Source organism: Coenobita brevimanus, chromosome 47, assembly GCF_032717465.1.
Source record: "Coenobita brevimanus isolate Jiangsu-jjx chromosome 47, ASM3271746v2, whole genome shotgun sequence".
NCBI lineage: Eukaryota > Metazoa > Arthropoda > Malacostraca > Decapoda > Coenobitidae > Coenobita > Coenobita brevimanus.
This window is the reverse complement of record NC_137000.1, coordinates 712,605-740,201: the sequence shown is the minus strand read 5'-3', so window position 1 is coordinate 740,201 and position 27,597 is coordinate 712,605. Positions and strand designations below refer to the sequence as shown.

General features: G+C 39.4%; 2 protein-coding genes across 6 annotated transcripts in view; both read right to left on the bottom strand.

Annotated features, from left to right (window-relative positions):
• Positions 1 to 320: 320 nt before the first annotated feature.
• On the bottom strand, positions 321 to 17,808 carry LOC145398908 (chromobox protein homolog 1-like). Of its 5 annotated transcripts, none has more exons than XM_080271631.1 (6): positions 17,546 to 17,808; positions 10,004 to 10,114; positions 9,543 to 9,696; positions 8,442 to 8,607; positions 6,137 to 6,234; positions 321 to 875 (listed from the first exon to the last, which is right to left on the bottom strand). In XM_080271631.1, the coding sequence occupies exons 3-6, from the start codon at positions 9,680 to 9,682 to the stop codon at positions 731 to 733; spliced, it is 549 nt and encodes a 182-aa protein (XP_080127757.1). In that variant the 5' UTR covers positions 9,683 to 9,696; positions 10,004 to 10,114; positions 17,546 to 17,808; the 3' UTR covers positions 321 to 730. The 5 variants fall into 5 exon arrangements, with proteins under 5 accessions (XP_080127757.1, XP_080127759.1, XP_080127756.1 ...); XM_080271633.1 differs by having other exon boundaries at positions 17,725 to 17,739; XM_080271630.1 differs by lacking the exon at positions 10,004 to 10,114.
• A 6,150-nt stretch (positions 17,809 to 23,958) lies between these two features.
• LOC145398966 (4-trimethylaminobutyraldehyde dehydrogenase-like) overlaps positions 23,959 to 27,597 on the bottom strand; it is a 36,293-nt gene continuing 32,654 nt past the window's right edge. Inside the window, exons 12-13 of the mRNA XM_080271698.1 lie at positions 26,695 to 26,813; positions 23,959 to 24,178 (exon numbers count right to left, since the gene is read on the bottom strand). Coding sequence (XP_080127824.1) covers positions 23,959 to 24,178; positions 26,695 to 26,813 — 339 coding nt within the window. The remainder of the gene's footprint in view (positions 24,179 to 26,694; positions 26,814 to 27,597) is intronic.

The following is a 27,597-nucleotide window of genomic DNA, read 5'->3' as shown; positions in this document are numbered from 1 at the left end:
TCCTGGTGGCAAATGACAAAGCTATATGGAGGCAATTCGTTTTGCTTGTAGCAACTCCTTAATGGATGAAGGTGTCTAATGAAAAACAGACAGATCAATAAAAGTGGCATGCAGTTACTACCAGGCTGGGTTCTACTCACACAGTACAATTTCAGATTCACTGACTATCCATGGTGTTCATTTTAAGTTATGTTGTTATGTGACTCATATAACTATACAGTTTTACAGCACCATTGACTTATCTGATGGAAAGTTGTAGCCTAATCAATGTTTTCAAAACACACAACAGGAATACTGGACAAAGGATTAAGTACAAATCATTATATTTACTGTATTATATTTCAAATAAAAAGTACAATACACATAAAAGAAAAATCAGAATAATGTAGCCTTATATATATATATACCTGCACTAATATATTGACCAAAGCAGAGCTTAATTTTGTTAATTATATAAATGGGAAGTAAAACAATGGTATGTTCTATCGCTATCCTGCATAGCTATATTTTATAAGAAAATAAGGTTACAAACACAATACAAAAGTTGGGCATTTTTCAGGGTACAGAAAATTAGCTGTCAGTAACTTTTACATTGACAAATTACTCTTGATAGCTTTGTAAGAGCAATGACTAATGCATTTACATCAAAATAAAACCAATGGTCCAATATAATACGGTACTTATAATGCCAGAAAAAAAAAGTAATTTTCCAGGAAGCAGCATATGCTACTTAATCTGCCTCATGATTGCCTTCCTCTTCATCATTAGTTGAGGAATGCCAAGTAAGGCGCTCCTCATAAAACTTTATCACGACTTGTGGACAGCGGATATTGGCTTGTCGTGCAGGTACCAAGTCGGCTTCATCTGTGCCCCGCCTGGAAAAAAGAACAAAAGTTTAAAGACTGTTGCTGGGCGGAGGCAATAACCATCCACTCATTTGATGCGAGTGACTACACCAAATAACAAACCAAATTAAGATCTTGCTCTCAATATACTCTTCTCCTTTCATCAGCAATCCTTCTTTTCTTCCACTGCTCTTTCAATGTCCTTGTCTCAACAAACTGTCCCTTTCATATTAGTAGATACCCTTGTAAGACCACACAGTTTCAGTATTTCTCACACTACACTCTCTCTATGCACTCTACAATTTTCCTGACCAGTTTCCTCCAAATTCAATGACCCAAACTCCACTGCTACCTCAACCCCCTATTTGCTCAGCAGGGTGTATGAAGACCATTTTCATACTCACATTTCATTTCAATATACCATACTCTCCCCTACTTTCATCATTACTCATTTCTTTCATCCATGCTCCTCATAATTATCCTTTCTTCTATTGCTCTTTCAATCTCCCCATCTCACGAGACTGTCCCTATCATACTAGCAGATACCCTTGCAATAGCAGACAGGTTCTAAGCTGGATATTTTGAGTACTGGTACCATCCCAAACTGAGTACAAGGGACACCAAGATTCCTACAGTTCTGTCTTTGCTTCTTGTTGCTGCTGCTTACCCACAGTCATCTTGGCCCAGTTTTGTTTTGTTTTCCTTATACAGGCTCAACATGCTTGCATGCTTTGGCCTTGGTCACCTAATGGCAGCTCTCCATGCTGCTCTATCTCTGGCAGCCTCCCTATTCCGTCCCTTTATTCCTGAGGCCACACCATATCACCTCATTCCAGGTCTTTTCTACCACTAATGTTCACGCTTCTCACATTCTGCATCCAATTATCAGCCCCTATCCTCTCAACATTCCCAAACAGTCTCAATCTACCTCTCCTCATCACAACACTAATACACTCCAATCCCATCCTTCCTCTTACCTCTTCCATCCTAAAACTAGCCTGGCCTTGCACACTATAGTCGCGGCGCCCGATTCTTAGGTTGTTATTATCGTGCCCTGGCAACCTACCTCTAAACAGTGCATCTGATTTCGTGTATAACATGAGATGCATGTGATTCGTGTATAATAATATTTGTGTATAATATATACGTGCATAATAACATGATTCGTGCATAATATGATACAAAATCGGACACACTTTTGAGTGGTAGGTTCCCAAAGTACGATAATAACAACCTCAGAGTCATGCGCTGCGACTACAGGATGTACTGCACATCCATGTAACCAATGTCTTCCTTGTTGTACCCTTTCAAGCACTTCACCCTCCAAACTTCCATCCTTACTCATCACACTACCCAAGTATTTAAATGTACTCACATTTTCCATTTCCTCATCATCCAACCTGACTGTACATTCACTGACTTCACCTCTCTCAAAGACTATAACTTTACTCTTCCCCACATTCACCTTTAAATTCCGTTTCTAACACACTCCCTCTCTCATCAGGGCCACTCCAACATCCACTGCCCTACCTTGTATCTCTTTTATAACCCCATCCATATACAGATTGAACAACCTTGGAGACATGACACATCCCTGTTTCAACCCAACCTTCAAATAGAAAAACTCACGCAATTCACCACCCACATGCACTGCAGCCTTAGCACCCTCATACATACTCTTCACAGCATTCAACAACTTCCCATCTACTCCATATATTCTTAATACTTTCCACAATCCTTGTCTATCCACCCTGTCATATGTTTACTCCAAATCCATGGCACCCCACCAGACTAAAGATCTAAGAATGAATATCTGATCTACACAACCTCTTCCATTTCTAAAGCCTCCAAGTTCTTCTCCAACTAATTCCTCTGTTATTTCCCTGACTCTGTCAATAAGTATCCTACTGTATACTTTCCCATTACACTAAGAAGACAAACGCCCCTATGATTACCACACACTTCTTTTTCCCCTTTCCCTTTGTATAAGGGAATAATTATACCCGACTTTCAGTCATACGGGACTTTACCTTCCTCCCAGGCCAATCTGCACATCTTCCACACCCATTCTACTACTACCTCTCCCCCATGCTTCAGCAATTCACCACACACTCCATCAATTCCTGGGGCTTTCCCCATTTTGACTTTCTTCATTGCTTCCACAACTTCCATCCTACTGATTTCTTCCTGTCTTCTCATCTCCCTCCTTCGTCCTGCCATTCCCCAGCCACTTATACTCGCATTACTTTCATTCTCTATGTTCAACAATTTATTACAGTGTTCTCTCCATCTGTTTACTTTTTCTCCCTTCTCAACTGATAATCTACCATTTTTAGCTTTCAGTCCCCTACTAACTTCATTGCCACCCTGTCTGACTCTCTTCACCTTCTCCCAGAACATTTTCTTACATTCCCTCCACTTGACACTGAAATTCCTTCCAAATTCCTCATCCACTCTCTTCTTACTCTCTCTCACTAATCTTTTCATCTCTCTCTTCTATTCTACATGTAACTCTCTCTTCTGTCTCTCAACTTGTTCCACGCCTCTCTTTCTCATCCACTCATTATATGCTTTTTTCTTTTGTGCCACAGCCTGTCTCACCTCTCCATTCCACCATGCTGTTCCTTGCACTCCCTTTCGTCGTCTCTTTACCCCACACTCCACCTCACATGCTGCACATATTTCCTGTGTGAATATCTTGGATACACCTTCCACGGCCCACATCTGCTCTAATTCAGCTGATAAGCTGACTGACCAAAACATTAAAGATGATGGAGGCTGCCTGGTGCAGCACTGATTGAAGAAGTTTGTTTGATGAAGTTTGTATGCTTGTGTCAACAAAACTCACATTTAACATATTAATCATTCTTATATACAGTACGTGATGATGATGGAAGGCATTATATTTTGTCTTAGAGATAGCTGCTTCATCACTAACCAGTTCATACCGGTTCTACAAATGACCATATTATGCCCAAGTAGGCACAAGGCTGATCACCCTCCCGTTTTTTGTACCTGTTGTTATGTGCAATACGTGCACTGACTGACTGCTTGATTGTGTGCCTGTGTAAAGTGAGGGCAAATGGGGAAAAGTGGGGTGATAAGGAGGATTTTGGGAGAACGTCCAGAACCAAATTCCATTTTTCCCATGAGCTTACTTATTTCGATGGCACGGTTTTCTATGGCGCGGGAGTGTTCCAGAACCAATTACCCATGCCTTAGGCGACTTGACTGAAGTTTCTGGACTGAAGTTTTTTTTTTTTTTTTTTTTTTTTTTAATGCAAGGAGGAAGGAACCAAAGGCCATGAGCCCGGAATAACAGTTCCCTCCAAGAGAAAAACAAAATACAAGAGAGCCAAATTCAAGATCCATTCATTTCCACTCTCTGTACTCCACACACATTCCTCAGCAGTCTCATCTCCACTGCTCTCACTCTTGACATTTCATTTTCATGCCACATCATAGTCTCATTTCATATCACACCACAGCCTCATTTCATAACAGACCATATTCTCACATCAATGTGTTAAAGATGGCATTAAAACTCCTTCATGTAGGCCTTGTGCAGCTGTAACAAGCAAGACTATGTTTCTTATCAAGGCCTTCATAGCACCAGCTGCTTTTCTTCCATGTCACTCTACTTTCCACTTTCTTTGCACATTTTCCTCTCTTTTCAATCACTGTACCCAGGTATTTGAACTCACCAATTCCAGTCTCTCTCCATTCACTGTAGTATCACACTGGGCGACATTCTTTCTCGATTACCATTACTTTACTCTTTTTACATTTACTCTCAAGGCATGACACTTAAAGACATCAGCAAAACTCAGCACTAATCTACCAAGCTCTTGTCCGGTATCTGCAAGTAGCACTGCATCACCAGCATACAATAAAACTGATATATTCCATCCATCACCATTAATTACCAACTCTGTCCCTCTCTCCAATACTCATGTTTTTACTTCTCTCATCACCCCATCCATATATACATTGAACAATCATGGGGACATCACACAACCTTGTTGCACGCCCACACTGATCGTGAACCATTCACTTAGATGCCCATTTACCCTAATACATACTTCACTACCATCATAAAAACTCCTGACGGCCTAGCAGCTTACAATCTACATCATACATGTGCAAAACCTTCCACAACCCTTCTCTCTACTTTGTCATATGCTTTTTCCAGATCCATAAATGCCATAAACACTTTATAGCCCTTCTCACAAGCCTTCTCCACTATCTGTCTCACTGCAAATATTTGATTCACAAATCCTCCGTCACTCCTAAAGCCACCCTGTTCACCACTCGCTAAGACTTCTCTCTCTCTTACTTTGTCTATAAAAATTCTTCCATATACCTTCCCTACCACACTCAGTAAACTTATGCCACGATAATTCTTGCGCTCATGTCACTCACCGTTGTTTTTGTACAGGGGTACAATCACCTTTTTCCACTCTGCTGGCAGAGTTTCACTCATCCATGCCTTCTTACATATCTCAAACAAGCACTTCATTCCACTCTCTCCACTACACTTAATCATCTCTACATACACCTCATCAACCCCAGCTGCTTTCCCATTTTTCAGCCACTTCACAATGTATTTCACCTGTGTGTCACATATGACATCACTGCGTTCCTCCTCTACACACCCTTAAACCCGATCATGTTTACAGCAGCTCTGCTCTCTCTATCCCCATTCATCAGGCTTTCAAAATATTTTTTCCATCTGGTCCTTACTTCATCCCTACTATCACTTCTACATTTTCGCACTGCTTTCCAGAATAACTTTCTATTTTCAGAGTAATTTGCATTAATTTTTCTTCCTAGATCATTATTTACCTCCTTTTTCGTCTTTACTAGTCTCTTTACATGCTGCTTGCTCTCAATATATTCAGTTCTTATTTCAATTGAACCCCTGTCCAGTAACCACTCTAGCAACTTCCTCCTCTTTACCTCCACTACTCTCTCAACTTCTTCATCTCACCATGCCATACCTTTCTTCTTTGTTGTTACTCTTGCCACACCACACACCGCTTTAGCTTTCCTAACTAAGCAATCCCTATATGTATTCCACAAGCTGCCCACATCCATTTCATTCCGATTCACTGATTCAAACTCCTCCCCAACTATGATCCTGTATTCATCTGCCATTCCTTTGATCCTTAGTTTCTCGACTTTCAGTCTTTCTCCCTGACTGCTCCTTTCTCTCCTGGTCTACTTCAATTTAAAAACAATCCCCACATTTAAAACTAGCAAAAATAATAACAGAAGATAACACTACTCACCATTTCATGAGGAACATTAGTTCACCACTGGAATCTGTAGCACCAATGATTCTTTCTGCATCCAATCCTCTTTCAAATCCTCTTGGGCGGCTATCCTCCTGTATGTCAGAAAAAATAAATAAATGTGGATGATGATGATGATGATGATGATGGTGATTGTTGCCATCACCATTCCAACTCTGTTTACAACTAAGTCAGTAATTCCCTGTTTATCCAACAGTATGCAGTCACAGCCCTGTCAGATAATGCATGTTTTAGGAAAATGTCACAAATGAGTGTGCTATTCTAGATGACTGGCAGAAGAGCGTGATTATAAATGTGAACAAGGGGAAGGGAGATGCCCTGGAAAGAGGAATTTATTGAGGCATAAAGCTTTTAGACCAGTTAATGAAGGTAATGGAGAAAGTTCTAGATGGTATGATTAGAGAAAGTGAATACTGATGAGATGCAGTTAAGGTTTATGCCAGGCAAAGAGACCCATGATGCCATAATCAATGTCATACAATTTTAGGAAAAATATATAGGAAAGAAATGGGATCTGTACACTGTTTTTGTTGATTTGGAGAACACTGACAGAGTCCCTAGGGAGGTGGTGAAGTGGGCAAAGAGAAAGGTTCGGATCGAGGAGTAACTGTTTAGAATGATTATGGCTATGTATGTGGGTGTCTTGTACCATGGTGAGAGTGAACGAAGATTTGAGTGATGAGTTTTCGGTGCATGCTGGCATGCACTGAGGGTCAGTCTTCAGCCTCTTATTCTGTCATGGTGCTTGAAGCTCTCTATATGACTTCAAAAATGGATTCCCATGGGAGATGTTGTATGCTGATAACTTGGTGTTGACTGCAGAGAATTAAAGGGAGGCAAAAAAACAACTTAGGAAATGGAACAATGGAATGGGGTACAAGGGTTTGAAAATTAATGTGGATAAAACAAAAGTGATGATATTTAGGACTGGTGGCAGCACTGTCAAAGAAAGATAAGAGGCTATTTGCGGTCTGTTCCCTACTACTTGATTTTTGAACTTGCATATCTTCCTCCTGTGTATGGCACTCTCACTTACCTTATTTTTTTCTTGTATATATTATTTGGTATAAGAATAGGGCATAGGGCTTATTTCAATGGATGAAATCAGTGAAAAATTCCAGGGAAGATTTACTTAGCGTAGCACGGCCAGGCAGGCGAGAGGATAGGGTAATGGAGGGGCGGTAGGGAGGGGAGTCAAGAACGGGGAGAAATGGCTAAATTGTCAACAACGGATGGGAGTACAGATGAGATTAGGAGTGCTGACTAGTGTTGGACATTGGCAGTACTGATAGATGATACAAGCCCCCACTTGGAAGCCCGGGTGAATTCAAAATAACACAATCACAAAAGCGACGCCCCACGGTATGATCCCTTGCTCCCAAGCGTCACGAAAGTGACGCCCTGCGGTTAAGGGGTTAAAGGGTGGATGTGACTTGTGTGTACTGGTTACTTAATGATGGGCAGACTGAGATGGTTTGGGCATGTTGAGAGGATGGAGCATGACAACTAGCCTAGGTGTGGAAGGTGAGAAGCGTGTGACTGTCAAGAGGCAGGATTGTAAGAAGCAGACCGAAAAAGACCTGGGATGAGATCAAAGTGTGTGATCTCAGGGATATGGGACTTAATAGGGAGGCCACCGGGGATCAACCAGCGTGCAAAGCCGCCATCAGGTGATTAAGGCAGACATATGCATAGAAGTTTGAGCCTTTATAAATAATACAATGAAACAAAACAATTAATTATCTACAATGGTGGATTCTAATGCATAATGGGAGAAAAACCATCCATGGCTTAGCAACAAGGATGATGATATGACAATGTCTACACTTATCAGGATTGCCAACAGCACCAGCAAGTTCCATGAATACTATACTCATTTTTTTTTATTGAGGCGAAGATGCAGTTGACAGGTTGGTAATGAGTGGCTGAATGCAACATGTCCGAATAACATTTACTAACCCAAATTTTCCCCTCAGATACATGCTGTCAATTAATAGAGCTAATGAGTAAAGAGATAATGAGGTAATGTTTCATTCAGCCAGTTATCACCAATCTGTCAAGTGCATCACTGCCACGATAAAAACTGAGTGTAGTATACATTTGCAAGTCTGAGCTCCTTGATAATACTGTACTTGTCACAAGTTGTGGGACTGAACAGTTTTTCTTTGGCTGCAGACTACAAATGAGTGAGATCCCACTAACAGATTCCGTCAGGCTTAACTGTAATCAAGTTGTTAACTACTATAAGGGTTAAACCACAGGTCAGATCTTCTGTACTTACCTCTACAGCTTTTTTTGTTTTTCTCTTGGAAGCATCATCTGTCGTTTGTGACTTTCGTTTTTTTTCTTCCTTCTTTTTTGCATCTTCCTTCTTCCTCCTCTCTTCAAACTCAGCAATAAGTTCTGGACAATCAAGGTGAGACTCAGGTTCCCATGTGTTGTCCTCACTGTATCGGAAACTATTATCAGACACCAGAAAATATTAAAAATTTTATAATCTTCCTAGCTAAAGATTCACTTATATAGGATCGAGTAACAAGACAGAAGGTACCAAAGCAGCAGAACTATCAACAGTATACCTGCTGAAATGGCTCAGCCAATTATTTACATGTCATTCAAGTTAATCCTGGCTCCATCTTGCAAACACACACATCTGGACACATATTTTTCCTTATAGGTGACTTAAAATACACTTATATTTACTTAAAAAACTGTCCTATGTTTCTACCTATATACAGTATTTCTTGTCAGTTCCTCTGAGTCATCAGCTTCTATACTTTGCTTTCTCACACACTCATTTATGTACCATTTTCAACTATCTTCTTTTCTGGCCTTTCTTAAACCTCCAACTTTCAAACTTGCTGAAAATTTTATACCTTTGCAGCACACCAAGTTACTTACATACATACAAACATCATCCAATCCTGTGTTGCCCCATGAGGAACACAGGAGCCAAGGGCTATGCAAGTTGGTCCTGACATTAAAGATGTGTGACAAGCCTCACTCATCCCTAAGTGGCATTATGTGAGCAATAAAACCCCAACCACTCCTTGGATATAAACCATCACAGGATCAATCCGATGGGAGCGCCTTAATTACCCACTAAACCACCAGGCACCATAATTTGGTTATATGGTTACCACCCTGCTACCATATTGGAACCTTTTAAACAAAACTAAATGTAACAAGCTCGAGAAATAAAAACACATTAGCCTTCGGCCCCCATCTCAAAGGGGGTAAACTGGGACTACTACTATAATCATTATTACTCAATGTACTATAGTATGTTCCATAAGTTACTAACATACACTAATTAATGTCAGGCCATTCCATTAAAAAAAATAAGTAAAATAAAATATAATAAAATATAATAATAACTTACTCTCCATATCCTTTCCATTTGAGGTAGTACTCGACCCGTCCATTGCGCACACGTTTATCTAATATTTTCTCTACAGAGTATTCCTCCTCCTCTTCCTCTTCTTGGGGTTCAGGAGTGTTGTCTTTGCCCTTCTTACCCATTGTGTCTGTTTCACCTGGAAAGGAAGTTCTGTTAAGAAACTCTCACAGAATAAAAATGAAAACTTATCCGACCTGAAACTTGAAACTACAATACAGTACAGTACTGGTAAATTTACTTGGCATGACCCATTTTTCCTGCCTATCCCATGAAGCAGCTGTCATGGGATAACACTTCACCATAAGATTGTTTCTGACGAACTGTCATGCCACTTAGTTACTACCCAGATGCATCAATGATGTTCTATTCTCAGCCAGGCCAAACTATGAACTCATCATACCATTCTCCTTTGTAATTTTATATAACTGGGGCTAAACGCTCACCCCTTTCAGTTGCTTGACAAATTCGTCAGGCCTCAGGCAAGCCACACGTGCTGCTGCGTGCTGACTGGGTGAATCTCAGCCGGGCCACACTTACTCAGCTGTAGCAAGTTCCTGGATGAGAATTTGCCATTTTTATTTATTCATTTTTCACCCAAAACACTTAGTTTCTAAGGTACTGTAAAATCATATATGAGTGAATTACCATACCACTAACCTACTTCAAACAATATTTTAATATTCTTTGAACTGGATTGTATGTAAATCTACGTAAGTCCTTAACCCGCAGATTGCGCAATTACCTTTTTTTTTTATCCCACCCCGTGGTGCGCAAAAAATGAATTTTTTTTTTGTTTGTTTCTTTTTATTATAAACTTGAAGATAAACATCCAAGGCATTACCTGGTGAAAAAAAAAAAATTCTCTCTCTCTCTCTCCGTCTTTGCATAGGGCCATGCGTAAATTTTAAGGAGGGGAGTGGTGGGGGGAAAAAAAAAAAAAAAAAAAATCCAGGGCATAATCTGGAGAAAAGAAAAAAAATCTCTCTCTCTCTCCGTCTTTGTGTAGAGCCATGCATAAGTTTGAGTAGGGGTGGAGTAGTTAGCAGTGATACATGGCCAGCACAGCCTGAGCTGTGGCTCGCAACGCCACGCTACCCAGTCTGAGCTGTGGCTCACAATCCTTGGGTTAATGATTTGCTACTACGTGTAATTTTCAATTATTTTAATGAACACTGCTAAAACTAATCATTATTAGTTACCATGATATCTCAGGTACAGAATTTGGGTCCAATGAGTATATAATTAATGGAGAAAGGTACTATATTTACAATATTTCCAGGGAGCTTACAAGTATTTTCCATCCTACATGCTGTAAAATAAAGTCTAAAGATAAAATGGTATATACAGATAAAGCAAAAAATGATCAGAACACTGAATATATTTCAAAAGTTTGAAGCTGAGATTTTAGTAAAATACTATGCATACTCATTATATTTTGTTCATAGCTATATCGAGATTATAAAAAGTTAAATTACCACACACAATTACAGCTCTAAAAAATAAAATTTTTCTTCTATATTGAATTATTGAAGGCAAGCCAAGGAAGCAGGCTTTACCACAATACTGGAGCATATTGTATTGACTGTAGGACTGCACAAAGATTCTGACTGGGAGAGAAAGCAGTGGGGTTTGAAATTTATGATTTGTCACCCAGTTATATATATATATATATATATATATATATATATGGTAGGTGATGGCGACCATCATCCTTTCACTTGATGTGGTGGTGCCTACTTCTTCCTTAGCCTTTATCATTCTTTTTCTGTGCTTGCCCTCCTCTCTTCCTATTTCTTCCATCTTTCCTGTCACTTCTTATTGCTTTCCTTTCCTTTACAGGTGGCTTTACATTGAGTGACAAGCCAAATGGTTTCCTGTAAACCAAGAAACCATTTACAACCATATAACCAAGCCATACATGCTCCCTACGTGTCAACAAGTGGGTTGGTGAAAGGTTAGTGCCCCTCCCTGTAAAATAAATAACTCAAAGTCAAATGGCCACCCCTTACCGGATTACGGCATCTGGCAATAGATATAGATAGATACTGTGTGTGTGTGTGGTGTGTGTGTGTGGGGGGATGCTTAACATCCACTCACTCGATGTTGTGCTGCTTTCGGGTGTCTGCCCTTTCCTCTCCTCCATCCTTCTTTCTTTCCATCTTCTTTCTGTCTTTCTTTCCTTCATTCTTTTCTCGTCTTTCTGCCTACAGGTGACTTTACACTCCCTCTTCTGTCTTTCTTTCCTTCATTTTGTCCTCTTCCTTCTGCCTGTGGGTGACCCTACACCGAGTGACAAGCCAAATGGTTTCCTGTACATCAAGAAACCATTTACTATGCTAGGTGGTAACCATGTAACCAAATTTTGGCACCTGGTGGTTTAGTGGGTAATTACAGTGCTCTAACTGGATTGAGCCTGTGCAGGTTTATATCCACAGGGTGGCTGGGATTTATTGCTCACGTATATGTATATATATATATATATATATATATATATATATATACAGTAATCCCGCATTATATGATGCCTCTTTATACGATATTTCGCTTATACAATGTCAAAATTTTAGTACCCTATGCCCACTATACAATGGGAACGATTTGCTACAACGATGGATCATCCGCAGCTCAGTGAACAGCAAATGTGCAAACGCAACACAAACGTCCTCACATTGTCAGCAATGGACCACACACACGTGTCCACCGGTCCAGCCTCATTAGCTAGCCCTGCCCAGCCAGCCAGCCCTACCCAGTCAGCCAGTTCTGACAGTGATGAGTGAGGGCTGTGACTGTGAGGCCGAGTCGGGACAATTCGCCGTCAAGTCAATTTGCCGTCAGGATGATTCCCCATCATTTATTTACGTATCAGTTTATTTAGCAAGTGCACTAGTTTTTGAATTATGTTAAGTTATAAAAGTGATGGTGGTTTATTGTTTATATAGTAAATGTAAAATATGGCATCAAATCATGGGTATTAAATGAAAAAATAATATACTGAAACATGAATCAGCTGATTTACGATCGTTCCTTCATCTTAGCATAAGACTACATACGAGACATTGGCATTTATATTAATGCCTAATGACCTTAAGTGAACGATCGACATACTTTGGAATTATACAAATAATCTTCATATTACGTCTACATAAACGTTTCGGGACAATTCGTCATCAAGTCAATTCGCTATCACAACAATAACAAGACAATTCGCCATTGGGACTTTTCGTCATCAGGATGATTCCCCGTCGTTTATTTTCATATCAGTTTATTTAGCAAGTACACTAGTTTTTTAGTACTGTACTTGTACCTCTTCAGAGTCGTTTTAAAATATGCCCAGGATGTTGTAGTACCAATGGAAATTAATGAAAACAGCTATGGGTGATGCTAGAACATAATTCAAAGTCAACTACAGCAAGGTAGAAACAAGTTAAATATTGTCTAGAAGAGAAACTTACAAATGATATCCAAAGCCTACGGTATTGAATGAAAATAGACTTTGATAGATCCCCCTGAAAATTAGTTATTAAAGTATCAGTTAATCAGTAATAAGTATATTTATAGAATGACGGGAAATTGTCCTGACGGGGAATCGTCCATATTATGACAGCGAAGTCGACTTCATGGCAAATTGTCTAGGAACCACATAAACAACCCTTGCTTGCTTCAGTAAAGGTAAGATCTACTGTATACTGTAGTTTTCATGTTTTTTTCTCTTTATTCAATATTAATGTGTTACTTTAAATGTTTAAACATAAGGACATTTCATGTATGTGAGTGCCAAGGTGTGTGTATGTGAGTTTAGGCAGGTCTGGGAACGTATCCCCATTGACTCCATGTTATAATGGGATTGCTATACGATGGATCACTTTACGATGGGGTTTTCAGGAACGGAACCCCATCGTATAATGAGGGATTACTGTATATGTATATCTTTGCCACTAGGAGGAGTCAGCAGCACCCCTTGTGCACCAGTGTGGCCCTGGCCATGTCTGTGAGCGGATATGTTGTTGAGCTACGCTTACTATTGTAATGTGGTGTGTAGGTGGTTTGGCAGTTTTGCAATGGCGGATCTCATGGAACAAAGAGCCTGCATCCAGTTCTGCTTCAAGATCAACAAGACAGCTGCAGAAACTCACCAGTTGCTTCAGCAAGCCTTTGGTGACAATCCCATGTCCCAAAGCAAAACATTTTTCTGGTACAAGTGGTTCAAGGAAGGATGAAAGTCCGTCAAAGACGATGACTGTTCTGGACGACCGTCAACAACAACAGAAAACGTATCAAATGTTCGTCAGGCTTTCCTTGCAAATCACAGACAAACTATCCATGATATTTGTGATATAGTTGGACTGTGGAATCAGAGGGTGCAATCCATTTTGTCAGATGTGTTGGGCATGAGACGCTTCACTGCAAAATTTCTGCAAAGACTGCTGAGTAACGAGCAGAAGGCACATCGTGTTGCAGTTTGCAGGGAGCTCAAGTATCAGGTCAGAGATGCTGCCACCTTCATCTCCAAGGTCATAACTGGTGATGAATCATGAGTTTATGGTTATGACCGCAGACAAAGCAGCAGTCATCACAATGGAATTCTCCCAATTCACCGAGGCCGAAAAAAGCACGTCAAGTTCGCAGGAGTGTTAAGTCGATGTTGATTGTTTTCTGTTCAAATAAAACACACATTAATTATACCAGGTGTAGCTTTTTCTGACCTAACTTCATTTAATATAAACAGAATAGTTTGGGCCTGGATTGACCTGCTATCTAAATAAACATGATCAAGGGAAGTGGACAGTTGTCCTAACTCATTCTGAACTGTGGCTAGTTTTTAGCTAATCATACAAAACTGAGTGGTGACAATTACTATTTACTCTGGAAGAAACACACACAGCCAGGTTCACTGTGCTACGTGTGTTCAGATGTAGCTTAATGAGTGAATCATGTGGTGACTCCAAGCCTGGTGGCAACAGAACTGAATGAAATCTGAAATTTATGTCTAGGTAGCCTAGTAAGAAATGAGACCACCAGTTTGGGTACACTGATACAAAACGTCTATCTTAACATAAACTACCTAGAAGTAGCAAAACTAACCCACACAAATATGATCAGAAAAAACGAGCTACCATGGCAAATGATCTGGATAATGTTTACAAAATCATAACACCAGATTCCTAAGAAATAACAACAGGAATCAATATGTTGCACAGGTCTAAGACAACTTCCTTCTGTGATGCTTCTTTTGCAAATTAAAATTAAGAAAGATATTGTGGGGTCATTAATGTATAACTGTGGTGTATTTTTGTTTGTTTCATTATGGTCATAGGCAGTATGCTTGTTTTTTCCTGGTGCATTATGGTCCAGATTCAGCCAATCAGAGGGCTGGAAGTGGGTCTCTCTCTGTTTTTGTGACAAATAAGTCAAGATGGACTCAGCCAACAACAATGGATGAGACTGGAAATTGTTCTCGGTTAGGCTTGAATGACACGGATCTAGGTTAGGTTGGGTGGCATTTGGGTAGGTTATTGCCTAAAATGGATTGAAATTCATATGTATCTATTTTCACCATTAAGAAAAAACAATAAGAGGTGAAATTATAGTTTCAGCCAAAAACATACCATACTATAATTATGAAATTCTGATTCAATTTAAGGTATTTTAGACAATATATAATATTCAAAGACACTTTTCTTCTATGGAATTTTTGTCACAAATTATTTTTATTGGTCAATACAGTATTTGGAAAACTACATTTCTCGATCTAGGAAATCTAACACAACCACGTTGCAGACCATGTTATTGTGAATCTATTCCACTATATACATTTGTTTTCAGAAATGTACAGTATATTTAACATAAAATCCCATCTAATATGACCTTAGATCTCCCCTCAGTTTCAAACTTTCGCATCTGTCTTTCTCTCTGTCAAGGGAGCTCCTGGGCATGACGTCATGCCACCACAGAGCATGCTCGGACATCACAGACAATGAAATTAAATTCAGCCAAAAGGCAGGCCAATCAAATCATTGATAGTGTTAGGAGATTTTCAAATTTCAAACATCTCTTACTTTAGTCAGTTCCAAGATGGCTTACACTTGTAGTGGGTGTGTTGTGACTGAATATGAGGCCATCGTTCATTTTTTAAAGAATAATCAGGAAAGTGTGAATTTCCTGCGCAGTCACGGTATTCTGCCTTCCCCTCCGATGTGTAAGGAAGTGTGGAAGTGACTTACATTATAGACAGGACCTTCATCGGTGGTAGTGTAAGAATATTAAGTTATGCAAATTCTTCCACCTCATCCTCCAACGACATTTAAGGTACCGTAAGGTTACGTTAGGTTGGGTTTGGTTATGGTTAGGTTAGGTTAGGTTAATAATATGGGGAAGAGTCTGAGGGGGCAAAGCCCCCCCAGTTAGGGTATGCAGTTCAACCCATACATTTTGAAACCAAAAATATTTTTTCTGGTCAATTTTAGTGTGATCTGAATGAATTTGACCTTTGTTTTTGTTGGAAATCACTCGTTCTGGAGACAGGCTTGGGAAGGCCTGTCTCCAAAACTAGTGATTTCTGACAAAAATGAAGGTCAAATTCATTCAAATCACACTAAAATTGACCAGAAAAAATATTTTTGGTTTTGAAATGGAGAACTGTAGTTTTCCAAAAATTGACCTTTTTAATTTCCTCTTAAAGATTACCTAATCTAACCTCACCTTCAAGAGTAAAATAAAAATTTGCGATGAAAATGCCATAGGAAAGTTTCTTAGAATTGTCTAATACCAAAAAAAATATAGATCAAAATCTTGTAATTCTGTTTTAGGCTGAAACTATAATCCATCCATCCAGCCATCATCCAATCCTACGTTGCACCATGAGAAGCGTAGGAGCCCGGGGCTAGGCGGTTGGTCTTGACATTTAAGATAAGTGACCAGCCTCACTCATCCCTGAGTGGCATTACATGAGCAATAAACCCCAACCACCCCTTGGATATAAACCTTCACCAGCTCAATCCAGTTGGAGTGCAATAATTACCCACTAAACCACCAGGTGCCAAAATCTGGTTATATGGTTACCATCCACTGTAGTACATGGGTTCCTGGTGTACAGGAAACCATTTGGCTTGTCATTCAGTGTAGAGTCACCCACAGGCAGAAGGAAGAAGAAAGAATGAAGGAACGAAAGATAATACTCAAAATGGCAAAGTGAGGTAAATGTTTACAAAACCATAACACCATATTAAAAACCCCACGATATCTCGCTTATTTTTTATTTGCGAGAGAAATGCCACTGAAGAAAGTTGACTTAGAACTGTGCAATGTATTGATTCCCCTTATTATTTCATATGCATCCAGTGTCATGGCTTGGTAAACATTTACCAAGGATCTTGCCGATATTCACTTATGGTTAACCCTTGCCAAGCTGCTGACCTCCTTAGGAACAATGAATGTCTGCATGTGCCATGATGCAAGCCTCATATACAATTTCCATTATTTACAAAACAATGACTCGGGGAGGTTAACTTCCTTGAAAAGAATCAGCATGGCAAGGGTTGAATAGAGTCAACCAAAGTAACCTAATTATACAACCTACTAATTACCCTCTTAATATGAACTAACAAATATCGCACTAGAACTTCTAGGCACCTTCAGTAAGTGAAAATAAGGTTTAAATTTAACGAGGTAAACAAAGACATCCTGTCACTACATTGTTGTAACAGGACACATGAAAACCTGACAGCCGTCTTAAATTCAAGTATTAAATAGCATGCACAGCCTAACAGTCATGTAATGCTATCAAACAATGCCATGAAGTACCATATACAAATACTGGTGTGCTAATGGTTGGCGGTTACCCATGCTTCCCTCCCTCGCCAAGGTAACACATGCAGGCCCAGTCTTGCACCCTTCACCAAGCTTGTAATACTCTGTAACAAGGAAGTTCTAGGCTTGGATGATTTAGTAAAGGCTACAAACTTTTGAAAGGGAGAGGACTGACGTACCCATGTTCAGGAACGCCAGGAAGAGCTCCTAGTAACTACCAGCGTTATTAGTGCTGAGGAGAGCACAAGCAATGTCGCCCGTGTCGTGTGTCCGCCCAGGGAGGTGTTAGGGTAAATTAGATGTCGCAGGTCAGATCTTTTCACTAGGCTGCAGTTATGACTCTAGATCAAAGACGTACGTTTATATATAGACTTGCCTGAAGGGACCTTTGACTGGCGAGGCTTTGAAAGCAACTCTCGGTAATGGCGTAAAACAACCAAGCGGCTTTAATATTAGTCAAATGACCATTATTATCATAAAACTAGTTGCTATAAATCAATGGAACAAGGAAATAAATAAAATTGCGTTTAAAATTCTAAAAAATACCCACTCTAACTCGAAAACTTTCTTAATTATAATTATATACACTTTGAAATTAAACGTTTGGAAGTATTTTGACTATAGCAGCCTTTCCTTGCCCGCGAAATGGTTTTGGATAAAACAAAGCTAAATATACGAATTATACTTCTACACGTTTTGCTTAACGTTTATTCGCTGTGGAAATGTTTGCTATTTCATAGTGTTAAATATTTTTAACTTTTATGAACAATATCCCCAAACATATATCAGCTTGTTTGATCAATATAATTCCAGTAACAACTGATCTGATTAGAGACACTGAAATAATGAAAGGTACATATATTAGTGTCAAAATACACTGAACTTCTAATAACCCTTGTTCGAAAAGGCTGTGACGGTCTATTGGCTAACCGGCGCGCAGTTTGAATGACCATCTTGGAGAGTATAAGTTGTGACAGTATTTATTACTGTCTGGTGGGTAATCTTCGAGAAGACATAATAGTACCACCTCTAAATGTTGACATTATTATTATTATTATTTTTTTTACCTACCTGTGAACTGACTCATCGACTGCGATGAGGCTTTATCAATGAACAATCAATCAATCAATCATTCATTTTCTGTGGCACCCCACGGGAAGGAAACACTAATAAATAGGAAATGCCAGCTTCTATCTATCTATTGCCAGATGCCTTAATCCCGTAAGGGGTGACCACAAACAAATCACCTCCATGTCGCCATGCCCCCCACTAGGATAGGTTAGCACAAAACAGTTTAGGGAAATAATAGGAACTAGTTGGAGAAGAGCAGAGAGGTTTTAGGAAGGGAAGAGGTTGTGTAGATCAGATATTCATTCTTAGATCTTTAGTGGAAAAGTTTCTAGAGAAGGGAATGAAGCTGTCTGCAGCCTTCATGGATTTGGAGAAAGCACATGATAGGGTGGATAGACAAGGATTGCGGAAAGTATTAAGAATATATGGAGTCGATGGGAAGTTATTGAAGGCCATGAAGAGTACGTATGAGGGTGCTAAGGCTGCAGTGTGTGTGGATAGTGAACTGAGTGAATTTTTCTATTTGAAGGCTGGATTGAAACAAGGATGTGTCATGTCTCCATGGTTGTTCATTCTGTATATGGATGGGGTTATAAAAGAGATACAGTACAAGATAGAGCAGTGGATGACTCCCCACATACAGCTCTTCTCAATAGGGTGGAGTCAAAGGCTTTTCGTCTCATTAACTTTCCTCCTCTTACTGGCTCCCTTCAACCTTTGTATCTTCACCGCACTGTTGCATCTTTATCTCCTTTCTATCGCTACTTCAATGGTCACTGCTCCTCTGAACTGTCTGCATGCATCCCTCCACCTCATCCCTTTTCTGTCCAACTCTCTAATGCAAGAGTTAACCGTTACTGTACTCCCAGTCCTTCATTTATGCAACAGGTCAACTCTGGAACTGTCTCCCTCTGTCTGTATTTCCTTCTTCCTATGTTCTCAAGTCTATCAAACGCGGTGTGTCCAGGCATCTTGAAATGAACAGATCTTGAATTGGGCTCACTTTTGTATTTTGCTTTATTTTTTCTTGGAAGGAACAGTTTGTGGGCTCCTGGCCTTTCGTTCCTTCTTCTTCACATTAAGGAAAAAAAAAACATGTATATACTGTACTGTACAGTAATACCTCAATATACAATATCCCTAGATGCGATACCCTGGCTTAACGATGGGGGTAGAAATACCACCATACCCCGCCTAACGATGGCCAAACTCCAGTTTAATGATGGGTTTTGATTTTTTTTACTGATTTTGATGACATTTTGGACTAAAACTGTGTTTAGGTTGATTAATAAACTGTTTTTAGACTTAGATTAATGTGTTTTAGCCACAAGTGGGGTGAACATTGTCATTTCGGGATACAGTTTACTAAGCCTGATTTTTTTCCACACTTATATTTGATGATTTTCAGTTTTATTTGTTGGTTTTAATGAGTTATTTACAGATGTTTCGCTTAGGTTAGCTTCCTTGACAGCTGTTAGGCCATTTAGACTGGTTTTAAACTTGTTCTGGGGCTCATTTGGGGCCCATTTGGGTGGGTTTTGGGCTTGGTTTGGGGGTAAACCCAAGGCTGGTAAACGCTCCACATTACATGTTAAAAGTATCCCGATATAAGATAACCCACCTAACAATGGGGTTTTACCTAACCAGTTACATCATTAAACCAGGGTATGCCTGTAGTTACAAAAGCATATCGCTCACTGCCTGCCTCTTGCGTCATACCACACATCACACACATTTTCTTCTTTCAACTAAGTTTATTTTGTTCTGACAAATGATCATAAATTACCACTAATAAAACTATGGAATGTAAAATGATCTGTTTACACTCAAACAGCTACACCCCTCCCACACACACTGCCTACCTCTCACCTCATTGCCACCAGTCACTATGTACCTTTTCTTCTTTCAAATAAGTTTTTCATTGAAACAAATGGTCATAAATTGACATTAATGAAATTATTGGATGTGAAATGATCTGTTGCTGACCACCCACACACACATCACTTGCTCTCTGCTCCTTGTCCCTGTCACTTCATTGCCGCCATTCACTATGTACTCTTTCTTCTTTCAACTAAGTTTTTCATTTCTTTCTGCTTAATAGTTTTTCACCCAACTCTAGATAGACAAGTTCTCATCTGAAGATATTCCCTTCTCTGACAACTAAACATTGCTCTGTAATCATCACTTATTTACCATCTGCACACTCTCATTAATCCTTTTTTATGCACATATGGTGGTATTCCTAGAGGTTGCATGTGCTCTACGATGAATGTCTGATATGATCAGAAGAGGGTAAAAATTTTTTAAAAGGGCAAAAGAGGGAGACTGGAAAAATTTGGGGGGATTTCTCCATACCAGTTAACCATATAACATGGGTTTCAATGTCATGCTTTGCAAGTTTCAGTTTGCAGAGTAAATTCCCAGATACATTAGACCTGCAAATTGAGGGTGTACTACGTAAACTTTATAAAATATCCAACTTTATTTGAGCTACATCAGAAACAGTGAAAAACAATACAAAATTAAAAGGCATGTGTAATGAAAAATAAAACTGTACTTTTACAGTAAACCCATTTTAAGCACCTATACACATATAAAGTTATAGGTAGTACAGTAAAGGAATGTTCTGAAGCATACCTTAATTCTTAAAATTTAAGAGAATCAACATTGGAAAGGAAGTTGAGGGATAGAGGATGTGAGGGATGGAAACGACAATTATAAATACACAAGAAGAGACAGGTGAAAAGGCTATTACAACAGAGTAAGAAAAGAGTGGAAATTTTTTTGAATGTAAAGAACGTATGACAGGGTGATCAGGGATGTACCGCAGTGGAGGAGCAAAAGGTGAAAATGGCCAAATGCTGGTGAAGGAGGGAGAGAATGTGAGCAAATTGAGGGAACACTTTTAAGGAACTGTTAAACATAGAGAATGAAAGTAGTGCAAGTATAAGTGGTTGGGGAATGGCTGGAAGCAGAAGAGAGATGAGAATGGAGGAAGAGATCAGGAGGACAGAAGCAGCTGATGCAATAAAGTCCAAATGACGAAAGCCTAAGAAATTCAAGTAATGTGGGGTGAAATACTGACATATGCGGGAAAGAAAGTGATACAAAGGATATGGAAAATATGTATACTGGCCTGGGAGGAAAGCAGGGTCCCAGAGGGCTGGAAGCCAGCCAGGTATAATAATTCCCTTATACAAAGGAAAAGGGGAAAGGGAAGTACAGTATATGGTAACCACAGAAGCACCACTGTATTTTTCTTAGTGTAATACGAAAAATATACGACAGGATACTTGTTGACAGAGTTAGGGAAATATACAAAGTATAAGTTTAAGAGGAACAAGGAGGTTTTAAGGAGGCAAGAGGTTGCATAGATCAGACTTCTGTTTTGAAATGTTTTAAGGAAAAGTATCTTGAGAAGGGAAAGAAGCTGTATGCTGTCTTCTTGCATCTGGAGAATGCATATGATATGAGCAGATACACAAGAAATACAGAAGGTTCTGAATATACTGAATATATGGAGTAGATGGGAAGTTGGTGAATGCTGTCAAGATCATGTAATATGGTGCTAGAGCTGCAGTGCATGTGGAGAGTGAACCTAGTTAGTGCTTTGATCTGAAGCTTGGATTAAAACAAGGATTTGTCATGTACAGGTACATAATTTTACATTTAATAATAATAATAATAACAATAATAATAATAATAATAATAATAATCTGGTCTTTTGTTTCTCAAAAGCGCCAGTTCTCCCATTAGGAATTCACTGGTGCTCGACACACATATATGAGTTGATCAAGTATGGCCCGCTCAATAATTGTGGATAAGAAAGACAGGTAAGAGACAGCACAGTGATTTGTCAAGCTCTCGACATCAAGGCCAGGTTTCCTGAATAGAAGCCTATGCAAGGCACGTAAGTTATTTTGTGCAGTTTGAATTTCTCAGACTCCACAAAATTACTTTCTAAGAGGCATCTATTTATTATGTTGCTGATAAAGTCTGCTGTATAGTTGTAACACATCAGGCAGTTGTGACAATTACATGGATCAAGTGGGGAAAATGTTTTGTTAAATTCTCTGATGTAATATTTGACTTTATGTGCATCTGGCGGATGAAATGTTGAAAGCTAATGACCCCCTGTGTGCCATGACTTGAAGCCAACTGAGTACACTTCACTAAAGGAACTGTTGTCTAAATAATTTCTCATGCAAGATATCTTACTTGTAAAGAATAAAGCAAAATTGAAAGCCAATTGGGCATCGGATACATAAGTCGGTTTAACAATTACATTCCTCTGGCCAACCAAACTGTTCACAACTGTAGCCAGTTTATTTATCACCACCACATGAATCAACTCTGTTTTGATAATACCCTACCTTTTCGGCTTTTACAGCGTGAACAACTGCTCTTCTCGCAGAAACATAATGTAAACAAATCAATTCAGTCTGCCGCACGTGCCACTCACGTTCTGCCTTTCTACACTGTCTACACAAAGAAATAATGGATGGACCATACCACAGAGAATTATCGTGTACAAAAATTGTTTTTACTACCTCAGGACAATAATGGTCAAAAATTGACCTAAGCTCATTGTTATATACTGTACATCAACAAATCATCAGAAGAAAGATTTGAAGAATCAATGTAGTTTAAACGCTGATCAGTTTCATGACACATTGAATGGTGGTCAACGTTCCTGTAATTTCTGAACATGATGACCTTTTTACAGGAGGAGGGTTTTGATATCAAAACTAAAAGCGATCAGAGCATGGTCAGAGATGAGGGGGTCAACTGAGTCAACCTCCGAATCAGATATGCACCTGCAACCAACAGGGGACAATATTAAGTCACCGACATGTCCCGAGACATAAGTTGGATCACTCACATGACTGAAGAAATTATTCTGGTTGATCAACTCAAGGAATTCTGAAGAATGTGGCTTTGACTGCGGATTGTCAACCCAATAGTTGATTACCACAAACAAGAAGTTCTATACATTTAAGAAAATACCTCAAGAAACTGCCCACACTCCTCCATAAAACCTTGATCTGTGCCCAGATGACCAGGATGATAAACAACTGCAGTTCTAATGGTATGAGATGAGCATGGTGAGATACATAGATACATATATACAGAGAGAGAGAGAGAGAGATGAGGATGTGAAAGAGCATTGTGTTGATGTGAATGTGATTAAAAGTGTTGAGAAATATTCTGGGATGGTTTGGCCACATGGAGAGGATGGAGAATGAGATACTGGCTATAATGTGAGTGAGGTGGAGGTGGAGAGGGGGTGACCAAGGATAAGATACATGGATGGTGTGGAGAGCTAAATGAGAGGGAGGTGGGTGAGGTGAAGGGAAGGAAGCTATATAGCAGAGGACAGGATGACATGGAGGCAATTTGTCTGTGGCCACCCCTTTAAGGTGTTTGGGTATACTCTGATAAAGAATATCATGAAAGCTTTCCAGTTCCACAACCAGTATGTGTTAACAGAGGGATTACTGATGAAGTCAATGATTATTATTTAGTCCTTGTACAGTGGACCACAATCTACATCCTCCATTTCAACATACACTGTGCGGGTCTGTGTGAAGTGGTCCACCACAGCCAAACCATTTTCCCTTCCTACACCACTGTGCTTGTAGCCTCCAAAGGGAACTTCGGTTGGGTACAGATTGTAGGTGTTGATCCAAACTGTTCCTGCCTCAATTGCACTGGCTACTCGGTGTCCCCGCTGGATGTCTCTGTAATTAATGTAAAGCTGAGGCAATTCTATACTTTACTTCACCGGTAATAAGAAATGTTGTTTTACATAATTTTTTAAACTCTGGGTGTCCAATATTTTTGCACTGAATTTCATTCTGCAGTCTGGATCTGGTGATAGAAAACAGTCCACACACTTCAAAATGGGGCATCACACCAAAACAGATGAGAGCTGTCCATTCTATCTTTATCAGATCCCCTCTTGGGTAAAATTTACATTCCTTACTGTCAAAGGGACAAATCTCATCCTGATCTATGAAGGTGAGGTACAAAATGGGACATACTGTATCTAAGGACTGAGCTAAAAGTGCAAATCTGAACTACTTTTAACCCCTCCAAGAAGCTCCTGAGACCCTCTCAGTTCCTAGTCTTACCTATCAATAAGCTGAGAATTTCTACTGAAACCATGGACTATGGTAGAAAAACGCACAGAACTGGACACGAGAGAGAGAGAGAGAGAGAGAGAGAATCTTTTTTCTCTCTATGGGTCAGGAACCATATTCATCATATTCTGTATGATTTTTCACAAGTAACCATGCACAGCTTCCCAAATAACTCACAGTTGTAACAAGTTCCTATAAGTTATTCATCAATGCTCCAGAGAATTTTACAACTATGAACAGAAGCACTCTTAGGACCTGCATTTGGGTGTGAAAACATGTTACAGTTAGGGAAAGTGCTTGTCAACTGACTGCCAATTTGTCTTGTCTGACTGCTGTTTGGGAAAAATACTGACTTTTAAATATAAATAAATGTAGTTATAGGAAAATCTAAGCTTAAATATAAATTTTTTAGTAACTTTCTGCATTTTATTTTCCAAAGTCAAATTCTGGGAAGTTGCTGCATCTGTCTTTTGGGCTATTTTTTAAAGTAGTTGTGGGGCACTATATTGTTACATTATGTTCCTTGTAATATATATTTTCAAGCAGTTTATGATAATAAACCTATGTTTAGAATAGGGATGGATAATATATGTAGTGGTGGTAACGGTGGCAGATGAGGAAAAGTCAAGTTGGCCCACAAAATCTGGTTAAGTCAGCCAGGATATCAGGAGACTTGTCTTGCTTCATCTCAACTCACTCACTGACTCCCCCAAAAGATACAATACACACGCATGCATACATAGGAAACGTTTTTTAGAAATCATTTATTCCAGAGTCAGCAATGCAATCATTCTTGTATTTCCATGGTGGCTAACTATTTCAATTTCAATGCAACTTCCATCACTGAAGCTGCTATTTAACTTCTCTTAGTGTAGCTGCCTACCATTTCCCATACCAGATCGGTAACACACACAATGTCAGAAAAATTCAATACACACATACATACACATGCACAAATGCATGCACACAGACATACAGACAGACACACACACACACACACACACACACACACACACACACACACACACACACACACACACACACACACACATTTAAAAATGATTTTTTTAAAAATGATTTTTAGGGCCATGGTGATTCCATGCCCATGGATGAAGGGTCTGGTTGATCATAATTATTGCCTGGCTGTGGTTTACAGGTCTGCTTGATCAGATATAGTGTAAAAGACCAGGAATAAGTGTTGTATGATGTACTGCAGTGGCCTTTCACAATGGCTTTCAAAGTAAAGATATACACAAAGGGGGGGGGCAGGGGAGAAGTCCACCATCTGGACAGAGTCACTAGCAGGAAATGCTTTTGGCTCTACTATGTCAAATAATCGAGGGATTACCGTATTTAGGTTATCCAGTATAAATCTCCAATACTCAGACTGTGTCCTGGATACAGTACCCTGTATACAGTACCGTGGATTGCGGGCCACAGCTCAGGCTGAGTAGCATTGTCCTGCGAGCCACAGCTCAGGCTGTGCTAATCTTCCAGTGACCGTGAATAAACCGCTAACTACTCCACCCCTAAGCTAACTTACGCATGGCACTATGCAAAGATGGAGAGAGAGAGATTTTTTCTTTTTCACCAAATGATGCCCAGGATGTTTATCTTCAAGTTTATAATAAACAAAAATGAAAACAAAATTTTTTTTTTTTTTTTTCATGTTTTCACTACACCCCTACAAAAACTTATGCATTGCACTATGAAAAAATGGAGAGATTTTTTTTTTCACCAGATGATACCCTGGATGTTTATCTTCAAGTTTATAATAAACGAAAACAAAACCAAAAAAATTGTCATTTTTTTTTTTTGCACCACGGGGTGGAATAAAAAAAAAAGGTTATTGAGCAATCCAAGGGTTAATTTACTTTAATTAAACAAAAAATTATTAAGAATACTGCATCCAGGAAATCTGTGTGACAGGTCAAAGACTGCAGGGCCTGGGAGAATAACTGCTCATGGAAAAAAAAAAGATGTAAAAGATGTAAAGGAAAACACAGAAATCAACTAAGGCAATGTGTTAGAGGTTCATTAACAAATTAGTTAGAAAATATATACTGGCTATTAATGATACAGGTAGTAAAATCCCAACTACATGTTGAACTCACTTTGTAAATACAGCTCCAGCCAAGCCGAAGTCAGTATTATTGGCTCTCATGATTGCTTCCTCTTCTGTCTCAAACTCTAGCACACAAGCCAATGACCCAAATACTTCTTCTCTCACTACCTGTTAAATAGTAATAATAATAAATTGTGATAGCAATATGTAAATACTTCATTATGAAAAATTACTGATCACTGTTGAGTCACAGAAAAATTCTTTTAGATCTGTATGACTGGATATTAAAGAATTCTAAATTAATACTAGCACCATCCTCTGAACTACTGTATTTACAATCAATGTGAGACAAAAAAAGTAAAACTATTAACAATGACCAATGAAACCGACCATACATCCATTCACTCATCATTCTCATCTTCAACTCACAGGCAATCTCCATTCACACACTGTGCTTCATTTATTTAAGCTGCTTTTGCAGCATATAAGGTCATTCCACACCAAATGCTTGGTAGCACAGGCAGTTGTGTCCAAGGGTTTTGCATCACTGTAACCAATACAGTTGGCCTAACTGCAGTCAACGCCAAGTCAACAGCATACAACATCTCCCATGGAAGTCCACTTCTGAAGTCACATGCGAAAGCTAGCACCACGGCAAACAATACACGGCTCTACACTGACCCCATGATAATGCCAACATGCTCAGAAAACTCATCACTCAAACCTCCATTTACTCTCACCTGGGTGTGAGCACCCAAAAACATAGCCACAACCATTCTAACCAGGCACTCTTCAATCCCATGCTTTCTCATGGCCCACTTCACCACCTCCCTGCGGGACATTATCAAAGTCCTCCAAATCAACAAAAATGAGGTACAGCTCCCTTTTCTTTCCTCTTTATTTTTCCTGATGCTGGCAGACAATGCATATGGTATCAGTGGTCCCTCTGCCT

Bases quoted from the DNA above. Each gene is read 5' to 3' on its own strand.
- LOC145398908 (XM_080271630.1), bottom strand. The intron at 8,608-9,542 runs GTAAGTTATTAT...TTTCCGATACAG, and splicing joins AAATGGAAAGGATATGGAGA to TGAGGACAACACATGGGAAC. The intron at 6,235-8,441 runs GTAAGTACAGAA...TCTGACATACAG, and splicing joins AAACAAAAAAAGCTGTAGAG to GAGGATAGCCGCCCAAGAGG.